The sequence below is a fragment of the Theileria orientalis genome, chromosome 4 (genome assembly GCF_000740895.1).
Source record: "Theileria orientalis strain Shintoku DNA, chromosome 4, complete genome".
NCBI lineage: Eukaryota > Apicomplexa > Aconoidasida > Piroplasmida > Theileriidae > Theileria > Theileria orientalis.
This window is the reverse complement of record NC_025263.1, coordinates 84,474-104,273: the sequence shown is the minus strand read 5'-3', so window position 1 is coordinate 104,273 and position 19,800 is coordinate 84,474. Positions and strand designations below refer to the sequence as shown.

Genomic DNA, 19,800 nt, shown 5'->3' with positions numbered 1-19,800 from the left:
ATTTTTATTTACCCATACGAGACGTATGATTTGGTAAAATAAGTTAAACCTATTAAATTAAATATAGTTTGGAATCTAAGTGAGAGTGGAATCCAGAATTGAAATCACTGTTTCCATGCAAACTAAGCTAGTCTTGATGTGACTTTTTGATGTGCACAATTCGCCGCTAAAAAGAAGAGACGAGTCTGCAACGGTTTTCAAAGCCGCGTTCTTTGAAATAGTCGCAATTTTCAGGGGAGTGAGTTTGCACAAATAGTTCCTCGTGCCCAGATACTCGACCAAATCGTCCATCCGCTCCATAAAGTCGCACCTGAGATTCAGAAACAGCTCAAAACAGAGTTTTGCAAATTGTCGGTCCATAATAGGAGCCTCCATTGAAATAACCTCAGTGAAAACCTAATAATTGACGTGAATTCGGGAAATTACCAGTCGAATCTTCTCAGGTAAGTCAGATAGTCGGTGGCAGGTGGTGACAAAGAGAATAGAATAATCAGATGAAAACTTAGAATGGGAGCTGATGTCGTCAATTTCAGAGCGTATGCCGGAGAGGAAGCGCTTTAAGTAGCCCTCGTTGCCGTTAAGAGACTCGAGTCCCTCCAGTAAAATTACACACTTGACCAGGTCCCTCCTAGTGCCTAAATACATGAATGTGTGTAAGCTTAAGTGTGTGTATGTTTGTGTTTTGTTTCTGTAAAAGTAAGTGTGTGTTAGTGGACACAGATGCTACATGTGGCATAAAGTACCTGTTTCTGAACCAGAAAAATGACTGCGTATCTTAGAAATGAAATAGTGGAACAACTTCTCAGATAAACCAACTTGAGGCCTCAGAAAACTTAGAACGTTAACGGGGAAAAAAAGAGAATTCATCTCCTGGGCCAAGCAGTGAGCCAAAGTAGTTTTACCAACGCCAGAGTCGCCAGTGATGGCAAGAGCTGTGGAGGCGTTTTCACGTTCAGGAGACCCAGTGCCAAGCGGCTGAGATAGGAAGGAGGCGACCCTTTCAAGAGTGTCAACTTGAAGCACCATTGCCTCTAAGCCCCTTTTACAAACCACCTGGCCATTTTGCAGTTTCAGAGGACTGAAGTATAAAAAGTTGGAAAAGGAGGAGACCTCGGGACTCAGGCCAAGATTGTGTGAAAACTCGACCACGGGCTTCAAAGAGACTGCCCTCTCGAAGTACTTCAGCGCCTCCTCGTGGAAGTTGTCGCACCTGTCCTTTACACTTTCGCACCTAGCCAAGCGTGTAAGCACCTTCAAATCCTCCAGCCGGTACCCTCGCGTCAACCGAAGCAAAGCCCTAAACAATCATATCTTTATCATAAAGTACCTCAATACATGGGTGTTGTGTGACCCTTGATCTTCGCAACATTGGTTAAGGAAGTCTTTGAAATATTCTACCTTCAAAGTCTCGCTAACCACCTCGTCGTAAAGCATGTTAAAATACTTAAAGTGGCTGGAATTGTTTAGTAGAGAACGTGGATTTGAAGATACAGAGTCGTCTTGAGTGGCTGGCCTGCCAGTACTAATAGTGTTTTCCACTTGCAAGAGGATAAATGAGAATACGGGCAGATCCAATTCCTCCCAAAGCTCAGCATATTCACACAAAAGATCAAGGACCAGAGACGATACGCCTAGAGGGTTCTCGGTATTGTCACTTGAGTAATCCGACAGCAGCTCAAAGTTTCTGCAGAGGACGAAGCATGACTGAAACAAGGATTTTAAATCTGACTCAGAGCCGTTAAATAAAGAGTAAAACTGGTCGTTGAAGACTTTCTTTACGACCAGACTGTTGAAGCTTATTTTCAACAGTTTGTACTCTAAAGTCTGATACTGCCTGTTGTGAATGAGAAATGTGGTCAGACTCTTCTGCTCATTCAGCAGCAACTTCCTCAGGTTTTCACTTGAAGCCTGATCGTGGTGATTCCTGTCCAAATAGTCTAACACTCTCGTACACCTTTCACAGCAGCACGTAACAAGGTAATTCCTGTTTGTGAAACAGAAGTTTGAAAAGGAGTGGGCAGAATAAACGGCAAAGTCAAGTGTGTAGATTCCGCTTAGTTTACTTTCGTTGTTAAGTTCATTTCCAGGACCAGGCTCACTACACTTTTTGGATAACCAAAAGGAACTCCTGCACAGCCGTAAAAAATACCCGTACAGGTCAAAATCTAAAAATTGATGTTAATAGATCAGAGTACCTTTTTTTGAATATACGACAAAGCCGTGGACTCCACGACCATTTGAGCCTTTCAGTACGTTATTGGATCTCAAAAACAAGGAATCCCTAATCAAGCTTAAGATGTTTGAATTTAAATTATTAGTCTGCTTAGAGGAGTAAGCCGTAGAGATATCTAAAAGCCATTCTTTCATAAAGTTGGAAAGCGATTTAGACAAGCGAATTGAATCTTCATCAAAAAAATCATCGTCTCCATCTGTTTAAAAGTTGATTGAAATATATCTAGTTACACATACCTTTAAAAAAGTCAGTTTTGGGACAAGGCTTAAATTCGCCTGGACCAGCTAAATTCCAGTAGTAATAAAATAAATTTTGGGGATCAAGTTGAGGTAGAATCTCATTAAATACATCAGAAGAATACTTATCTTGAGTGTTGTTATTGTAATTTTTAAGAATCCAGCGTTCATGTGATAAATCGGAATAAATGTTTAAACAAGATATAGACATATTCAAATAAAATGATTTTCAATTTTTAGATTTAACAATAAACATAAATCTGTATTGATAATTAAAAAATAACCTATATAATATTTTAAAATGGATTCCATTGGGCAAAAATTATTAATGTATTATTGGTGTTAACAATTCACACATTTTAAATTAACATGTGGTTTTAAATTACAAATTGTTTTCTAAATCTGTCATTCCTTTTATTTTGAAGAATAACATTAAATGTAAAATAATTACCACAATGCACCTTAGGTTTAAAATAAGTAAAATAATTAACTAATATTTTACACAAATTTTAAAAATTTAGTTGTTTTTAATAAATATATATTGATTATTTTTATGTATAATTAAAGTGTGTATAACAAATTTAAAATTGTTAAAATGTGTAATGTAGTTACATTTATATGGATTAATTAAGATAAAATGTTCACAGCGACAAAAATTAAATATTTCGGAGGTATGTATAATTAATATGGATTTTGACGGCTCACATTCGGTCCTTTATGGAAGCATAGAAATACCGACTTCACACGTTAATCCCTACGCACTAGATGAATCAGTATTGCTGTACGAACCCATGTTTGAGGACATATTGAGCTCAGAAAACCGTTATATGTTTAACAATGTTCCGATATCCGAAAATGAAGAAAAAATATTGGAAGAATTCATGAGATATATCAGCGAAGAATGTATGCTGAAAAACAGGTGGAATTCCAAAGAAGATACAGAATGGTTATATGTTATGGAGCCTGAGTTTCTGAGATTTTTGTACTCGGCAAAATTTGACTACAAAAAGTCCCTCGAGTGGATATTTTTGAACTACCAATTTAGGAATTCCAGCATGCTGCCAGCAACATTGGACGATATAGAGCACGAGCTTAAGGAGGGATACCTGTATTGGTTCGGAAGAGATAAAAGGTGTAGACCGACACTGGTGGCAGACGTGTTCAAGTTACAGAGCTTGTCAATTGAGAAGCTGGTGAAGCTGATAGTATTCTGCTTCGAGTTCTTTTTGAGGTAACTTAGTAAACAAAATGTAAAACACACAAATTGTGTAGGTACCTGCACGTCGGAGGTAAATCAGAGAACTACAACGTTCTGATAGACTGCGATAACAAGGGAATAGTAAACCTGCCGGTTCAAATGATAATCCAGCTCACGGAAATTATGCACTCCAAGTACAGAGGAAGGCTTAATAAACTGTACCTGGTGGACTCGCCGAACTTAATAAACATGGTGATCAAACCACTCAGAAACGTCCTGCCAGAAGGAGTGTTGAAGAAGATAGTAGTGCTAAAGGATAATTCGAAAGAAGTACTACTGTCCCAGTACAGCGCACACCAGTTACAACAAAAGTTTGGAGGGACGCACCCGAACTTAACTAGAGATTATTACCCGTTCCATTTTTTCCCAAATGCAACAGAAAATGTGCCAAACGGTATAGTAGAAGACCCTGCAAGCGACAGAGGATCTTCAAGTCACATTAATAGTTACACCATACTTAAATTGCCAAAATCAATACTGTATGGCACATGTATGGTACTAAACAAAAACCTATGTAGTTATATGTGTACGCCGGGTGTAAGTAATCCGAGTGAGAGTAATGAGTTAAATAGTAGTGACGCTAGCAATAAATGGTTAAAAAACATAAGGCATTACATACTGTCAAAAGAAACAGTAAAATATTTAGCAACTAAGATGCCTCAGCTTATGAGTGAAATAGAGTCAAGTGTGATTCGAAACGAGCAGGACTTAGAACGATTTATAAATAATATAAATTAGCATTGATGTTCATGTTTATGTATGGAAGTATCTATACACTGGTATATACAAATAATTAATGCATACATATACGATGGACGTAGATGTACTTTAGTATATACATGTATGTATACACATATATACACAAATGTATCAACATATACATAAATATGTATTTAAGTGTACAAATAAATGTATAACTAAATGTGTATTGTGAATAAAACAACATTAGTGTATGTACTTCTGTATTAAAGTTAAAAACAGACTCTGGGTTACATATGATGATATGATCGCAGCAAGCTTGTACAAAAAAGTCCGTTTCCTCGAATCAAGTGAAGGTAGTGCGATGGAAAGAGTGAACGAGGTGGAAATGAAAAGATAAAAGTATGTGAAAACCTTCAAAATGAGTAAAATAAAGTGAAGTGGATGAAAAAACATAAGAAGACTGATAAAAATACATATCTTACATAAAATAGCCAGCGGAATTTGAGTGTAGCCAGAAACACACAAGAAACTAACAAAGTTACGAAACTTTAACTCCTTAGTAAAGAAATAATTGCATAAGAAAACACAGACAGCCATAACGAAAGAGCAAGTTAGAGAAAGAAAAACAAGCTCGTAGAAGCAAGAAAGGGTCAAAAGACTGTTTAAGGAGTGTAGCTTATGACTTATACAACTTGAAAAAAACAAAGAAGAAGAAGCAGTAATGTTAATCCAAATGGGACCATATAAGTCAGGAAACTGAGTCATGGAACAGAGAGTCCTGTACCATTTGGACTGCTGCTTCAACTGAATCCCCTTGAAGTAACTGGAGCTAGCCGAAATGTCAAAAACATTTTCAGTGTCCTTGTCGAAATGTACGTTCACTTCACTTTCCTCATTAGAGACGTCCAAATTCACATTAATAGTGTCATCAGAACCCCTTCTAGCAGCGTTGGCACTTTCAGCAAAGCTTGTTAAGGAATCGGGAAACCAAAGTCGCCTGGTGTAAACAAAGCTCTTCAGGTGATTAAATAGAGCAGAAAATGATAAATTGATGCAAAAGTAAGGATATAAAGCAGCAAAACATCTATCGAAATACTCAGAAGTCGATAGTTGAAAAAATTCTTTCAAATGTGTAAAATAGTCAAAAAATAGCAAAACCTTTGAGCCGAACTCTATATCCTGAATTTTAGAATAATCAATCTCAGGCGATTCCTTTAAATCAGATGAATTCTCATCGGTACTAATAAAATTATTTAGTTCCGAAGGAGGAGCCTCAGGAACGAGATCATTCTCGTTTAAAGTATTCTCGCCAGAGTCCATACTTTAAAAATAATGTACAAATAAACTTCTGTTGACAACTAAAATAATACAAATATACACATTGGAATATAAAGTAAAATAAATAGTGAATACCATACACAACACAATGTGAACATGAAAGTTTCAGGATAAGTAAAATAAATAATAAAAAATTAGACATAGAGTTAGTTTAAATGTAATCTTCAAGCTATAAAAACATTATTGTACTATTAAATCCATAAAATAGTAGGATTGTGTCGATGTTAGATGTACCATATATAAACAATAAGATTGTAAAAAGAGTACATTAGTGTATATGATTCTAAAGTGATTTATACACTTATAAGTGTGATTGTTAATATGTATATAGCGAAGGCCTATAATGGGTTTGTTCTGTATAATTTCATTGAATTTAATGTATTGAACAATAATTAAAATGCCGTAAATGGGTTTTTGCCAAGTAAAATGAGAAAAAAATGGATATAAAAGTGGATTATTACGATCTTCTGGAAAAAACGAGGATTTTTGGAGAAAAGACCCTGTACGAATTGACAGAAAGTGATGTTGAAAGTTACTTGGTATTCTTAGGATTCCCAAAAGTGCCATCAATAGCAATGAAAGGTAACGGAGAAGTAGAAAGCTTGATCTTTATGTTGTCATGTAAGCTGATACAAGAGTGTAGCAACGTGACTGTAAACAAAAAGAAAGGAAAAAAGGATCTGGAAGGGCATCACCTGAAGTTATTCGGATACATAATACTGAACCTGAGTAACAGAAGAAAACTATCAGTGCACAATCCAGTGTTCCTAAAGCTGTTAGAAGCGGAAATACCGAAAGTGAAAGATGACCTGGAGTCATACGAAGAGAGATTGAAGAATGTTCTGTATTTATCAACGTCACTGTACGGAAATGAAGTTGAAAGTAAAAATGATCCAAGTAATCAAATATTGTTTAGTTACAACGAACTGAATGAAGTAACGAAAATATTGGTAAGTTACATAGATATATTCGAGGATTTGTATAAAAGGATAGTGAAGAGTGATAACGGGAGTGGAGAAAGTAAGAAGATTAATAATATAATATATATCGCATTAAAAGAGATATTGGTGCTGATTAATGTAGTAAAAACAAATAAAAAGGTAGTGAACGAAAAGTTGCTGAATCAACTATTGGTATTTGTATACTATCTATACCGATATGAATTGGAACTAATCAGTAAAAAGAATGCAGTGGAAGAGTCGGAGAAGGATAGTGAAGGAGTAGAAGAAGAAGAGGTTAGAGAAGTATGGAATATGGAAAAATATGTATCAGTATTAGGCGAGATGGAAAAAAACTTGCTTGAAATATTACATAACCCAGTGCAATCGAGTATGTTGGAACTATTGAACACAGGAAAAAAAAGTGAAGAAAAGGATGGGAATTCAAAAGATAAAAAGGAGAAGAAAGGAATAGAAGAGAGCGAAGAAGAACAGAAAGAAAGGATCTACGGAACGCTATTGATATTGCCAAATGTGATTAAGTCAGTGGTAAGTAACAATGAGCTGATACACGAAGTACTGAGGAGATTGAGGGAGTTGATGGTAGTAACAGATACGAACACTGATGTTTACAAGAAGTATTTGGAAAAGGATAGAGTAATTTTGATAAAAGGATACTACAAGATCCTGCTGATATTGAAAACAAGTAGAATATTTGTAAAATACAGCACAGATGAGGTGATGGTAAAGATAGTCCACGAGAGTTTCTCATTTGTAATTTCGCACATGAGAGTGTTGTACAAAGCATGCAATTCAGTTGGCAGTTTAAGAAATGAAAAGGAAGGATCATTGAGAGAACAGCTGGAGAACAGCTGGAAAGTGTTGAAGGTAATAAGTAACATGGATTTGGAGTTGATAGATTCAAGTCTAGAAAAGGTGTTTGAACTGCTATACATGGATTTTAAATGGTATTCAACAGTGAGTTTATCGCAAAAAACAGTATTGTTCTTAAAGAAAATATCAACAAACTTTAAAAAAAGTGATACTGATTTCGAAATGGTTTGTAAAAGTAGAGAAAACGAAGGAATGAGAAGGAAAGAATTGGTGAAAGAGAAGGTATGGAATAAAAATTTACCAAGTGATGAATTTATAAGTAATCTAATGGGAAATTACAAAAGTATGAGTCAACTGACAACATTTTTTGAATACATTGACAAGTATTACAAGAAATACAAAGAAGAAGTAGATTTATACGAAGATGAAGTGGAAGAAGTCGAAGAAGATGGAAGGAGTGAGGGAGAGGGAAATGATGGAAAAATGGAAGAAAAGAATACATTGAAGAGAAAGTTTAAAGAAAAAAGGGATAAAACGATAGTACCAAAAAGATTTAAACCGATGAATGGAGAATCTAGAACATCAGAAAGTGATGAAGGAAAAGAAGATAAAATTAGCAATGAAGGAGTGGAAATAAATTATTTGAATAATTACACAGTAATAAGAAATATTGAGAATTTGAATGTAAATAACAATGAAGTGATAAGAGCGTTTAAAATATTTGAAGGATACAAATATGAGATGTATGGAGTAATAATAGCGTATCTGAGTACGTTGGAGTTCAACATAAAGAACATAAGGAAGGTGGCAGAGGAGTTCATAAGACTGTATCAAAAGTTGGAAGTTAGGTGTGACGGACAGAGTTTGATGCTGATGTCGCAAGTGATAGTGATAATAAGGAAGCTGATTTCATATTTTGACCCTCTGAAAACGGAAGAAAGCGAGTATGAAGAGAGCGTAAGAAGTAGTACTCAGAATGAAGAGATTGAGAGTGTGGAAGAAGAAAGAGGTGACAAGGAGTTGACGAACAACCTGTTTATAATGGTGAGGGACGTGTACATATACGTAAGAGACAATTACGAAAAGTTGGTAAAAAAGGGAATAAATGAAGTAACATTGAGTATAATATACCACATAATGTTAGTAAACAACGAAAGATTTAGAGTAGAAGAAAATTATGAAATCAAAGAAGGATTGAGTAAATTTGGTAAGAAGAACAGTGAAGATTTGGAAAGTGAAGGACGGGAAAGGAGTAGAAGAGTGTTGAACATGGATGTGAATGGAATATTGAGTAGGTTACTAGGAAGTAGCGACGGAAGCGTGTACTCCTTTATAGCAAAAAACATGAAGCTGTTCAACAATAACGGGAAAGTAGACGAGTTCATATGGAAAAATCTGGAGCTAACAGGAGAAAATAAAAAGGGGAACCTTAATAAAAAATTGTCACTAATATACTTCAGGAGGTACTTGGGAACAATAGTCGCTTCAGAAAAGAGTACGAACGAAGAAGAGTTGACACACATACCAAGTAGCAAAGATGACCTGTGTAAAAACGTAAAAGTGTTTTTGGAAAACATAATAGGAGTGGATAACAAGGAAGTAGTGAACAGTATACTAAATAGCATAGATAAAGTGTACAAGAGAGTGAAAGTGAGTGAAAACAGAAGGACCAAGGGAGGAGAGAAGGAAAAGGAGGAAGCTGCAACAGTGATGAGGAATGGCATAGAAAGTTTAATAGCGCTGCTGGAGATGTTGTTGCATATACTAAGTTACGAAGCGTCAGTAAACGTTAATGGGTGTTATAGAATGATAATAGGATATAAAAGGAGTGAGGAAGGAGTTGGAAGTAAGAAGGGAGGACAGAGAGAATCAAAGAATATATTTGATATAATAACAGAAACGAAGAAGATAATCATGGTTAATGAATACTACAGCAAGGAGAACGAAAAAAAAGTAATAAGTCTGTTCGTGAAGTACTACTACACATTCACAATATGCATAATTAAATACACAAGTGAGGAAGGAGATGTTGGAAAGGAAAAATGGGAAATTGGCGACGTAGATGTAGGTAAAAGCGACAGAGACATAAGAATAGATTTCAACGACAGTAGCGACGGAACAAGAGTTAGAAACATAAACATGATAGTCAGCACAAATGAGACTGCCAACAGTAACACACCCTGCGACAGTAGCGATGGAGAAGTTGGTGATGTAGAGGCTACGGATAGAGGTAACAGAGACGAAGAGGATATGATGAAAGTTGAAAGTGGAGCATACTGGGATAATCAAGATAGAAGAATATCGGCAGTAAAGGTGTACGTAAACAACTTACTGAGGAACTATTTGAAGGCAGTCAAGGCAAAGAGGAGCGTAAAGGAAGATAGAAGAAGTAATTGGGACTTGTATTTCGTATACAAGTACATAGATACCATGAAAATAAATAACTATAACAACTACTGCGTGGAGCTGTTTAGAGAAAACGAAGTAATAAAGGAAATATTGAGTTTACGTCAACCTGCAGTTAATGGAAAAGATGGTAAAGAGGCAGGAAGTAGAAGTCTGGAGAAAGATATTATGATGCTCCACGAGAACATGCAAATGATAAGCAGTAAGTACGTGTCGAACATAGCGCTGTGGAACATGAATTCATACACCTTTAAAGAAAACCGGGAACGAGGAGAAGAGGTATTGGTGGGAAGAGGGCCTAAGGAAACAGTGAAAGTGGACGAAAAGGTGTATAAATTGTACGTCGTGCTGTTGAAAATGGTGGAAACGTTGAACAGCGATAGCAAATACGTAGTGAACTTGGCGAAAAAGAATGATGAACTGCACCAGTAAGTCGAAAGAAGTTAAGTATGTTGTTGTAGGTTTCTGAAAAATTTATTGAATTACGACGGTTACATGTACAGGAAATTAGTAAAAGAGTCGATTAACAATATAGATAAAGGATATGGAGGAAGTAAGGAACATGAATTGAACAAGTACATACTCTTGTTTATGTTAATAAACAATTACAACAAGGAAACGATGAAAGAAGAATTGTACAATGAAGTTAGCACACTTGTTAGAAATAAACAGAAGTATATAGTGGAAATGATCAGAAGTAGAAATAGTTGTATGTGTGTTGACAAGAAAGAGGTTCAAAAGGAATTAACAAAAGGGAATTTGGATAAAAGGATCAGTGATGAAATACTATTCAACTATTTGATAGTAAATAAGTTATATAACATAAATAGCAAAGTAATTAAAAAGGACACAGTGGAGTTGATACAAATAATATTGAATGTAATCAATGGAACGGAAAGTGGTGAAGAAGCGAGTATGTTGACCCATATAATGTTTAAGTTGATAAACGCGCTAGTTTCAAGCAACATTAACAAGAATATAAACATAGTGTTGTACTTTTATCACCAATTTAACCAGATGGTGATGAGAGGAAGGAGCGGCTACAGAGACTTGATAAAGTTTACGAACTTGATGATTAACGCAAACAACTATAAGTACATCAGATACCAAGTGCCACTCATACTGAACATACTGATACAAACACACTATTATGTGTCCTTGAGGCCAGAAAGGGAGTTGGAAGAAGAAAGTAAGGACGCTAGGAACGCAAACGAGAAGAATAAGCAGATGCTGAAAAACAATATAATGAAGTGCATAGCGTTGTGCGAAGATAAAATAAAGGAGAGTGTGTACAGAACAATAAAAAGCAATCAAATTAAAGTATTCTACAAAGCTCAATTTGAACAGCAGAAGTAGATCAGTAAGTAATCGAAACGATAACATCGTTGCTAAAGGAAATAAAATAAAATCACAAACTAACCTTATGTAAATTATGGATTCGCCCATCAAAACCAGGTTTAAATCGATGTCGAAGAGGAGAAGACGCCCCTCGTGCCTGACGACCCTGCCATTTATCCGACAGAGGACGCAGAGGAGCTGCCCATGCCTGTAAATGAGGCGAAGGCGCCGGTAAATCAGATCCTTGCGGTTGGAGAAGCCAATGAAGCGCAGCTTTAACAAACCAGAAGAAATCAGAGAAGCACTTTTAACAGCATTAATGTACTTAGTTAAATCTACAAGTCAGCTATGAGTAAACAAAATACTCTGCTTTAAGTCCCCGGAGTCCCGATCGGGCTGGCCCCGGGCTTCGTTGAAGTGGCCGAGGCCGAGAGAATGTTGCAAGGACCAGGGAAGGAGGTAGGGAACGTGCGATAAGTTGTTGAGAGAAACCCTGCAGTCGCGAATGCGGAGAACGGAGTCGAGCAGCTTCTGAAAGTAGGTGTAAAATGGGTAAAAGTACCTTGTCATGAATGTCACTTAAAAGAGGTTTGTAAAAAATGTCATTTTCAGGGTGAAAGGGAGTGTTTAGGGCGGAGTCGACCAAAAGATTGGAATCAAACCGGCTGTTCAAAATGGAATAAAACATCAATCACAAAACATAGTAAAATAAAGAAAAATGAAGTTACAAAATGAAAAATGGTGGAATCCTGGAAAAAGTAAATTCTAAGCGAGAGTGTGTATACAGGAATGTCGGTGTGGTGATAAGAAAATATCAACCTCGAATAATCAGCTATAAATTGAATAACTGAAAGTTACATCGATTTTAGAGTATAAAAATAAATATGTGAATCTAAATTGCACGGAGATTCCAATGTGTATAAAACAAACACAGGACTGAAGATTGGATTCCATTTCATCCTATAATACGTAATACATATCTGTATTAAATTAAATATAAGTAGTACATGTGTAACAGAAGTTTATATTTTATATTGTGTAACTGAAGTACATCAGATCTTTTAAATTTAAAAATTCTCATTGAGAAAATATTTTACATATTATATGAAAATACGTTAATAGTTTAAAAATATATAAATGTGTATGTACTATGAGGTAAAGGGGTGCCAAAAAACGGTAAAATAGTCAAATAAAATGGAATTTAAACCCAAAAGGCAAACATTGACTCCTTTCTCAGTGGTACATGATGACCAAGTTTACAAAAAATTATACAGAAATCAAATTTACAGAGCGGCTAATTCAAATTTGAGAAAATGTATAAAATATGATAAAATTGTTGACCATTGTTTAGCAGGAGACCTCGATCAAACAGAAATAAACTATAGCTCAATTGAGAAAATGGAAAGTGGAGAATTATGCGAAAGGATGTTGTACAATAGGAAATATTCCACTAAGAAACCGACGTTTGGTTGGATTTCAACGTTTCCGAAGGACGATATAAGACATTTCAGTAGAAAAACTGCCTATTATAACAAGGAGGGGACCGCAGAGAGCCATTACCTGAGGTATTTTAAACGCAAAAAAAACGTAAATCTGATAAGTGAAAGTAGGAATAAAAATTATAAAGGTGATTTAGGATATAAAATCAATTACGAATACGTGTCTAGAGGTAAAAGAGTAGTTCCAAAGACCCAAAAAAGTATTGAAATTAGAGTAACAGAGAACGAACCACCTAAACAACAAGATCGTTTTGCAGATAAGTTTCCTATAAAACCAACTGAAGTCGATTGCCATGAACAAGTTACTCCTGAAAATATTGTCAAGAATGTGAATACAACTATAACAAAAAAGAAACGTAGGAAACATAAGAAATATAAAAAAAATAGAAAGAAAAAAGATGAAAAGGAATTTAAAAAAGATACATCAGATACTGAAATAGTAGATGAAGTGACTGAAATGCAAACAGAATTTATATATGATCCTACAACAATTGAATCGGACAATTTAGAGGTAGATGAACCTGATGAAGAGAAAGAGCTAAGCATTGAAATAAGTCACGATGAAGAAAAGGTCGAAGATAACACTGCTTTATTTGAAATAGACTTTTCAAAATTGATGCAACAGGAAAAGGAGTCTGGGTCGGATGAGTATAAAAAAAACATTGAAAGTATAATTGTGAATGAGAAAGAGAAAAACTCTAAAAGTTACAAAAAGAATCGAGTGATGTATGAGGACGGGATTGAAAATGAAAGTGTCATGGATGATTTGCCAATAACTAATATTCCAAAGTCCATTGAATTAGTTACATCACCAGAAAAGAACGATAAAGCAACTGTAACATATGTGTCAGAGGATAAGATGTTTTTGATTACTGGAACTTTAGGAGGTTTTGTACACATCTGGTCATTTTTACAACCATACCCATCAAGCGAGGAAAAACGTTTAATAAGCTCATATTTTAAAGAAAGAGAAAGAAGAATGAGTATAAAAGGAGACCAAGAAGATGAAAACATGAGTGAATATCACATGATGATAAATGACACACCTCTGAGAAAGCTAGAGACCTTGGGTTGGAGTAATATAAACGGTAAGCCAGACGTAAGTTTCAAGGCCCATGAATCATCAATAATATCTCTGCAAATAACACCAAAGATGTTTTCAAGAGGGAAAATAGATTATATTTTAGTAACAACATCTTTAGATAGGACACTTAAACTGTGGAAAATATCAAAAGTAGATAAAAGCCAAAATAAGTTAAAATTGAAAATTAATGAATGCGAATATTCCAGTGCTGGGAATGGCAAAGATAAAGGGGCTAGAATAGAATTGATAGGGTGGTTTGAAGATTTGGAAGATATATTTGTTCACGCATCGTTTATACCAAACACAGGTAATAAGATCATTGTTACGAGATACATGGGATGGGTAGAAAAATTTAAACTAGATCTACTGGACAGCACAAGTAATAAAACAAGTGAAAGGAACATGACAAGCATTGCAAGAGTATATACTGATCAGTCACGAATGGTAGGAAGTATCTCAACAAGTTGCAACTATTATGCAGTAGGAGGAGTATCAGGAAACGTAAGTGTGTATGATGTTGAAACGCTCCAGTTATTGGATAGTTGCGAATGCAGAAATGCAGAGGGGCCTAATAGCACAGGAAAGGATGTTACAGGAATAGATTGGAACAAAAAGGACGACTTCATGCTTGTTACAACACTGGATTCGAGAATAAGACTACTATCATTCAAGAATAAATATTTGACAAATGTTTACCCAGAGGAATATGGAAATCACATGAAGTATGGAGTTGATAACTCATCAGCCAGGGATAAAAGACTGAGATACGTGGAGAAGTTCAAGGGTCACACAAACAGAAAAATTTACTATAAAGCGAAGTTTTTTGGGACGAATGAGGAAATAGTAATGTGCCCATCAGAGTCAGGACACATCTACGTATGGAAAATCGAAAGCCCATTGTACAATAACAATCAAGTAAAAGGAGTAAAAGTTAAGGATGAGGAGGAAAAGTTAAATTTGGACAACGGAGTAGTAAAAAATAAAGATTTCTATGGATTTAAAATAGGAGAAAAAAGTTTGCTGGCAAGTTTAGATATATATAACGTGAACGAATGGGACAAGCTGTTGAAGGTGATACTTAGCTCACGTAGAAAGGAGGCGGAGGAGGGCGAAAGGAAAACATGTTTGATCTGCAGAAAGACGCCCAAAAACGAAAACCCGTGCCCAAACAACGACGTACTAATGGTATCATCGCAGAACGGGAGTGAAATAAAATATTCAGTAATAGATGTAAGGTACTTCTAAAGAAAACAAATGATTGAGTTTTGACCAAGAAAAAAATAAAAATAAGGTTTGAGAGCTTTAATTTGTTAATTTTAAAAAATAAAGTGATGTAAAATCGATGATGTGTGATGGTTTGCTAGACTATTTGGAATCCACAGCCCAATCCACAATCATCATAAAATAAATATTTTAATGTACAATATCAAGTTTGTGTAAGTCTATTTTGTATGCAACGTCCATGTCAGTGAAATTCAAAGTAATTTTAATATGAGCATTATCGCAAGGGAGTTACTTAAGAGGCAATACCAAGGTGAGTTAAGAAAGGACAGTGATAGTACATTTTGAGCAGATAAGCCAGTTGAAACGAAACCGGAATCTCATTTATCGTGTAGAAATATGCAAGGACGCAAACTCGATATTTTCAGTGGGTCTCGAGGACGATAACTACTTTAAATGGAGAGTGTGCTTCGAAGGACCGCAGGAAACGCCGTACGAGGGAGGAATATTCACAGTGCTTATGAACTTCCCGGACGACTTCCCAAACAGCCCGCCCGAAATGGTCTTCGAGCAGGAAATGTGGCACCCGAACATCTACCCGGACGGGAGAGTGTGCATAAGCATCCTGCACCCGCCCGGCTCGGACAGGTACAACGAGCAGGAGAGGCCCGAGGAGCGCTGGAGGCCTATTCTGGGCGTGGAGAGCATCCTGATCAGCGTGGTCTCGATGCTGGGCGAGCCGAATCTGGAGTCGCCGGCGAACGTGGACGCAGGCGTGCACCTGAAAAACAGCCCGAAGGAGTATCGCAAAAGGGTACAGATGCTGACCCGAAAAACACTCGAGTAACCCAAATCTGTTAAAACCAAAACCAAAGTACATGAGTAACTAGTCTCAGTGCAACCATTTATGTAGCGCGAATGCATAAAACGTAAATAGAGTAGGGATGACATTAGTTTAGCTTTATCCTCTTCTTCAGCTTGCTGTAGGTCTCAACGACCCTGCTCTTGTAGTCAGTGTACTTCCGCCGGTACTTGGCCCTGAGGGGGGGGTTGGGGGCCTGGTCGTCCCGAGGCTGAGTCGACCTCTGCTGCAGCTTGTGGCGGCCCTGGGAGTTAGACCTGGAGACGTACAGCCTCCTGTCGTCGAGAACCAGGGAGGACTTGACGAGCTTGGCGTACGCGAAGTCGTCCTCGAACTCGACGAAGGCGTAGCCCTTGGAGTTGCCGCCCGAGTCCCTGCAAATGCTGAGGCTCCTGACGGGGCCGAAATTCTGTTCCAAGTAGCCCCTCAACCCACTCTCGTCGGTCTTGTAGTTCAGGTTGCAGATGTACAGCTCGTACGTGCCCGCGGCTGTGGTGGCTGAGTCGTCAGTCTTAGGCGTGCGATCTGGGTCACTGGAGGACTCGCCACGACCGGCGTTGTGTATAATCGGAATTGAAGGCAGGACTTGAAAGTCCAAACTGCTGTAATTTACGTTAATAGGCCACCCGTACTCGTTAATAAGCTTGTGGATGAGCAGTTTCGCGGCGTTTTCGAAGCCGAACTCGACGTAGCACCCCAGCTTGGCGCCCTTCTCAGATGCGGGTCCGTCGTCCTTGGGGTACGAAGAGTCCGAGTCCTCCTTCGAAGGGTCGTCGTCCACGTTTTTAGGACTGATTGGCGACCTCGTCGTGCGGACGTCCTTGGCCTCGTAGCCCTGAGTCTTGAAGAACTCGCCTATCAGCGACTTCAGCTTACTCAGGGCGTACTTGTTGTTCAAAACCCTCACGAACACAACTTTGTCCTCGAACAGCGGCTTTGTTGGCTTTGAAATCCTGATAGATATCGTCGGGTTATCCTTAAAAAGCGGTTTACTCGCCTCGATGGCCAAGCTGGCGTGCTGGCTGGTCGTGAACTCAACGTAGCAGCAGCTCTTTTTCGTAACTGGCCTCAGCTCTATGAATCCTGTTTGCCTCGAAAAAAACTCCTCCAGTCGGGAAATTTGTGAAAAATCAAAGCCAGAAACAAAAACCGTCGAATTCTCGGAGGCGCCGCTCAACCAGTTCATGACGCACTCCTTCTTGCTAAGCAGAAAGTGCCCGCCCGCGACTCCGGTCTCCGAATCAGAGGGCGCTGGGGTCGATGCTTGAGGTTCGGCTGACAACGGATTGAACCCGAGAGCCGTGGGCTTTGCGGGCGACTTGACTGTGGGCGAGTCAAACCTATCAGACTGACTCTCGGTGTCGCTGCTCAGTCTCTCAGCGATAGATTCCGAGTCCGCCGTCGAAAAGTTAAGTTTATAGTCGGAACTGCAGATGGTATCTGACAACTTTACGCAGTCGGACGTCGACTCGTTGTTAACGTGGCCAGACAGCACCAGCGGCGGGGGCAGACTGGAGCCCTTTGAAATATTAAACTCGGGTGTGAGGTCGGGCGTGCACGAGCCCGAGTTCGAGAGTCTCGAGGTTATCCTGGATATGACTGGGGAGGAGGGCGGAGGCATGGGCGCGTTCGGCGGAACTGCTGGTGCGATTGACGGCTCTGCACTTTCGTAGCCGTCCCACGTGGCCCTGGTGACTGTCTCCAGGTCCCGCAGGGTCAGCCTCCCGGACCTCGGTTCAGAGTCCTTGGCGCTAAACTCCCTGTATCCCATTTTCGGCGACCGCAGGGCGTCGGAGTCCTTCACCGACAAGATTGGCGACCTCAGACCTGAGACGAAAAATTGCGGCCTTCGCACCCAACTCGAGTGGCTTCCGCTGTCCGACGAGGTCTCGGAAAACGTCTCGAACTTCCTTCTGCGCCTGTCCCTCTTGATCAGACTGTTCAGACTCAGGCTGTCCGACCTGGAGGTCGAGGTGTAGGGCCTCGACGTGGGCGTGCTGTGAGCCGCGACCACCTTGTGTGCCCTCTTGATGTCCTCGACCACCCCTGAGCTCTGCACGTAGTCTATGTACTCGTCCGCGAGGTCGTTGCCGTTAACCATGGAGAGGGAGAGCTCGTAGAGCCAGATGATGAGCATGTGGAGGGTCGTAGGCTCAAATTCCGAGTTGAAGTCGACCAGCGAACTGTATCCCCTGTAAATGTGCGACACAATGTTCGAAATGTGCGGGCTTTCCGGGTTCAGCCCCTTAACTGTGTCTATCAAGTACAACCAGCAGAATGACTCGCCCTTAAACTTCTCAAAAAGTTTCTCGACCACTTTAACATACTGAGACTCGATGTTAAAGGACAACAGCTTTAGCTCGTACTTACTCCAGTAAGTGAGGAGCCTGAAAACCGCTCTAGAGGTGTACTCGGGTTTCAATTCTGCGCACTTCGACAGAATGAACCTACAATTGTAAACGTCCTTCAAGTCGATCCTCCTCACGCAGTCGGCCGCCGTGATGTGCAGGCTGATCTTGTGGTCGATGTCCTGGATGGCCGTGTTCGCCTTATGCAGGAGGTCGACTATGTCCCTGACGTTTTCAGACTTCGACGAAACAACGAGGAAGTAGTTAATCCAAATGTTTAATGACCTGGGCATGTGCTTGCACGCTCTTTCGCACACCGAGAGCGACTTCGCGTAGCTCGTTTGCAGTGCGTAGTTTGCGTAGTTGATCCACAGGTCGTCCCTTTCGTAGCCCAGATCGTCCATGGCTCTGTGGTACACCATCATGATCCTCTGCATGTCCCCGCACTTCAGCTCGAAGTCTATGTAGTCGTTCCACAGCGAGTTCATGTTGTCGCGACTCATCATTTCGTGGAAGTCCGACTGAATCTTCAGCTCAAAACACTTGCGCAGTTCCCAGGCCTCGAAGCCTATTTTGTGTGCATTTTCTCCCTTATCGATCGGCCTTCTATACTCAACGGGCAGCTCCTCCTCCCAGACCAAATACTCGTCCAGTAGATCTGGCAGACCTGCCAGGGGTATCTTCAGCTGCCTGTAGAAAAGGGACCTGATTCTGTCTATTTGGTTCATATATTCGTCCTTCTGCACCTTTGAGAGCAATTTCTGCTCAAAAAGCCTGTATTCTGACCATAATTGAGGGCCGTCGAGGGCGTGGAGACCCAGTACCTCCAAACTCGTTTCAAACAACTGACGTAAATCATTATACTCGGAGAATGTGTGACTATTTTCAAAAACGAATCTTAAATATGATAACCATATATAAACCGACGGCTCATTTTTTACAGCGAACTTGTACAACTCTATAACAGCGTCCTTGCTTAAGCAGCACTTCTTTTCTTCGATGTATGATATCCAAAAGTCATCATCCACAATGCAATGTTTAAAAAACTCAGTCCTGAAATAGTCAAGGGAGTTGTAATCGTTCTGTGTAGAAGCCAAGTGTATCGCCTCGGTATACAGATCCTGATTCCATGGATCTTCAACTAATTTTTGTTTCAAGCAGTCGAGGTCGTTCGAACCGTGATTATTCCAACTATTTCCGATAAATTCGCGAGATTCATTCATAACTTACTTTGTGAAATGTGATTTCGGGATGTTATGAAGTTGCACTACTTAGACGACGTACATGATAAATAACGCAAAACACACAAAAGCAACTTTAAAATTGGATAAAATACTGAGCCTTCTCTCTTAATTTTAAATAGTGCTAGATATGTTTAAACTTCAATCTCCTTTTAAAACCTAATATTTTATTCCAAAACATCTGAGCACATGAGCAGCAAGACTCAAATTTCAATCAGGATCGGGGAAATAGTCAAAAATGGAGATCAATGTGCAAAAAGAA

The 19,800-nt window shown here is 38.9% G+C and overlaps 9 protein-coding genes across 9 annotated transcripts; 5 read left to right on the top strand and 4 right to left on the bottom strand.

Annotated features, from left to right (window-relative positions):
- Positions 1–75: 75 nt before the first annotated feature.
- Positions 76–2,680, bottom strand: TOT_040000042 (uncharacterized protein; the record flags this gene model as incomplete). The annotated part of the gene is made up of 6 exons (XM_009693667.1): positions 76–396; positions 427–635; positions 744–1,297; positions 1,328–2,165; positions 2,196–2,429; positions 2,470–2,680. The coding sequence occupies 6 exons, from the start codon at positions 2,678–2,680 to the stop codon at positions 76–78; spliced, it is 2,367 nt and encodes a 788-aa protein (XP_009691962.1).
- Positions 2,681–3,155: 475 nt separating this feature from the next.
- Positions 3,156–4,465, top strand: TOT_040000041 (phosphoinositide binding protein; the record flags this gene model as incomplete). The annotated part of the gene is made up of 2 exons (XM_009693666.1): positions 3,156–3,700; positions 3,742–4,465. The coding sequence occupies 2 exons, from the start codon at positions 3,156–3,158 to the stop codon at positions 4,463–4,465; spliced, it is 1,269 nt and encodes a 422-aa protein (XP_009691961.1).
- A 207-nt stretch (positions 4,466–4,672) lies between these two features.
- Positions 4,673–5,749, bottom strand: TOT_040000040 (conserved hypothetical protein; the record flags this gene model as incomplete). The annotated part of the gene is made up of 1 exon (XM_009693665.1): positions 4,673–5,749. One exon carries the CDS (start codon positions 5,747–5,749, stop codon positions 4,673–4,675), a length of 1,077 nt encoding a protein of 358 aa, XP_009691960.1.
- Positions 5,750–6,204: 455 nt separating this feature from the next.
- TOT_040000039 (conserved hypothetical protein) lies at positions 6,205–6,697 on the top strand (the record flags this gene model as incomplete). The annotated part of the gene is made up of 2 exons (XM_009693664.1): positions 6,205–6,649; positions 6,684–6,697. 2 exons carry the CDS (start codon positions 6,205–6,207, stop codon positions 6,695–6,697), a joined length of 459 nt encoding a protein of 152 aa, XP_009691959.1.
- A 4,656-nt stretch (positions 6,698–11,353) lies between these two features.
- Positions 11,354–11,971, bottom strand: TOT_040000038 (hypothetical protein; the record flags this gene model as incomplete). Its single annotated transcript, XM_009693663.1, is given in 4 exon segments — positions 11,354–11,360; positions 11,366–11,618; positions 11,649–11,814; positions 11,846–11,971. Coding segments are annotated over 4 exon segments (552 nt in total).
- Positions 11,972–12,014: 43 nt separating this feature from the next.
- Positions 12,015–12,134, top strand: TOT_040000037 (hypothetical protein; the record flags this gene model as incomplete). Its single annotated transcript, XM_009693662.1, has 1 exon — positions 12,015–12,134. The coding sequence occupies one exon, from the start codon at positions 12,015–12,017 to the stop codon at positions 12,132–12,134; it is 120 nt and encodes a 39-aa protein (XP_009691957.1).
- A 1,414-nt stretch (positions 12,135–13,548) lies between these two features.
- TOT_040000912 (uncharacterized protein) lies at positions 13,549–15,111 on the top strand (the record flags this gene model as incomplete). Its single annotated transcript, XM_009693661.1, has 2 exons — positions 13,549–13,765; positions 13,844–15,111. The coding sequence occupies 2 exons, from the start codon at positions 13,549–13,551 to the stop codon at positions 15,109–15,111; spliced, it is 1,485 nt and encodes a 494-aa protein (XP_009691956.1).
- Positions 15,112–15,357: 246 nt separating this feature from the next.
- Positions 15,358–15,934, top strand: TOT_040000035 (ubiquitin carrier protein; the record flags this gene model as incomplete). The annotated part of the gene is made up of 2 exons (XM_009693660.1): positions 15,358–15,418; positions 15,483–15,934. The coding sequence occupies 2 exons, from the start codon at positions 15,358–15,360 to the stop codon at positions 15,932–15,934; spliced, it is 513 nt and encodes a 170-aa protein (XP_009691955.1).
- A 103-nt stretch (positions 15,935–16,037) lies between these two features.
- On the bottom strand, positions 16,038–19,520 carry TOT_040000034 (uncharacterized protein; the record flags this gene model as incomplete). Its single annotated transcript, XM_009693659.1, has 2 exons — positions 16,038–16,682; positions 16,731–19,520. The coding sequence occupies 2 exons, from the start codon at positions 19,518–19,520 to the stop codon at positions 16,038–16,040; spliced, it is 3,435 nt and encodes a 1,144-aa protein (XP_009691954.1).
- Between the last annotated feature and the right edge of the window lie 280 nt (positions 19,521–19,800).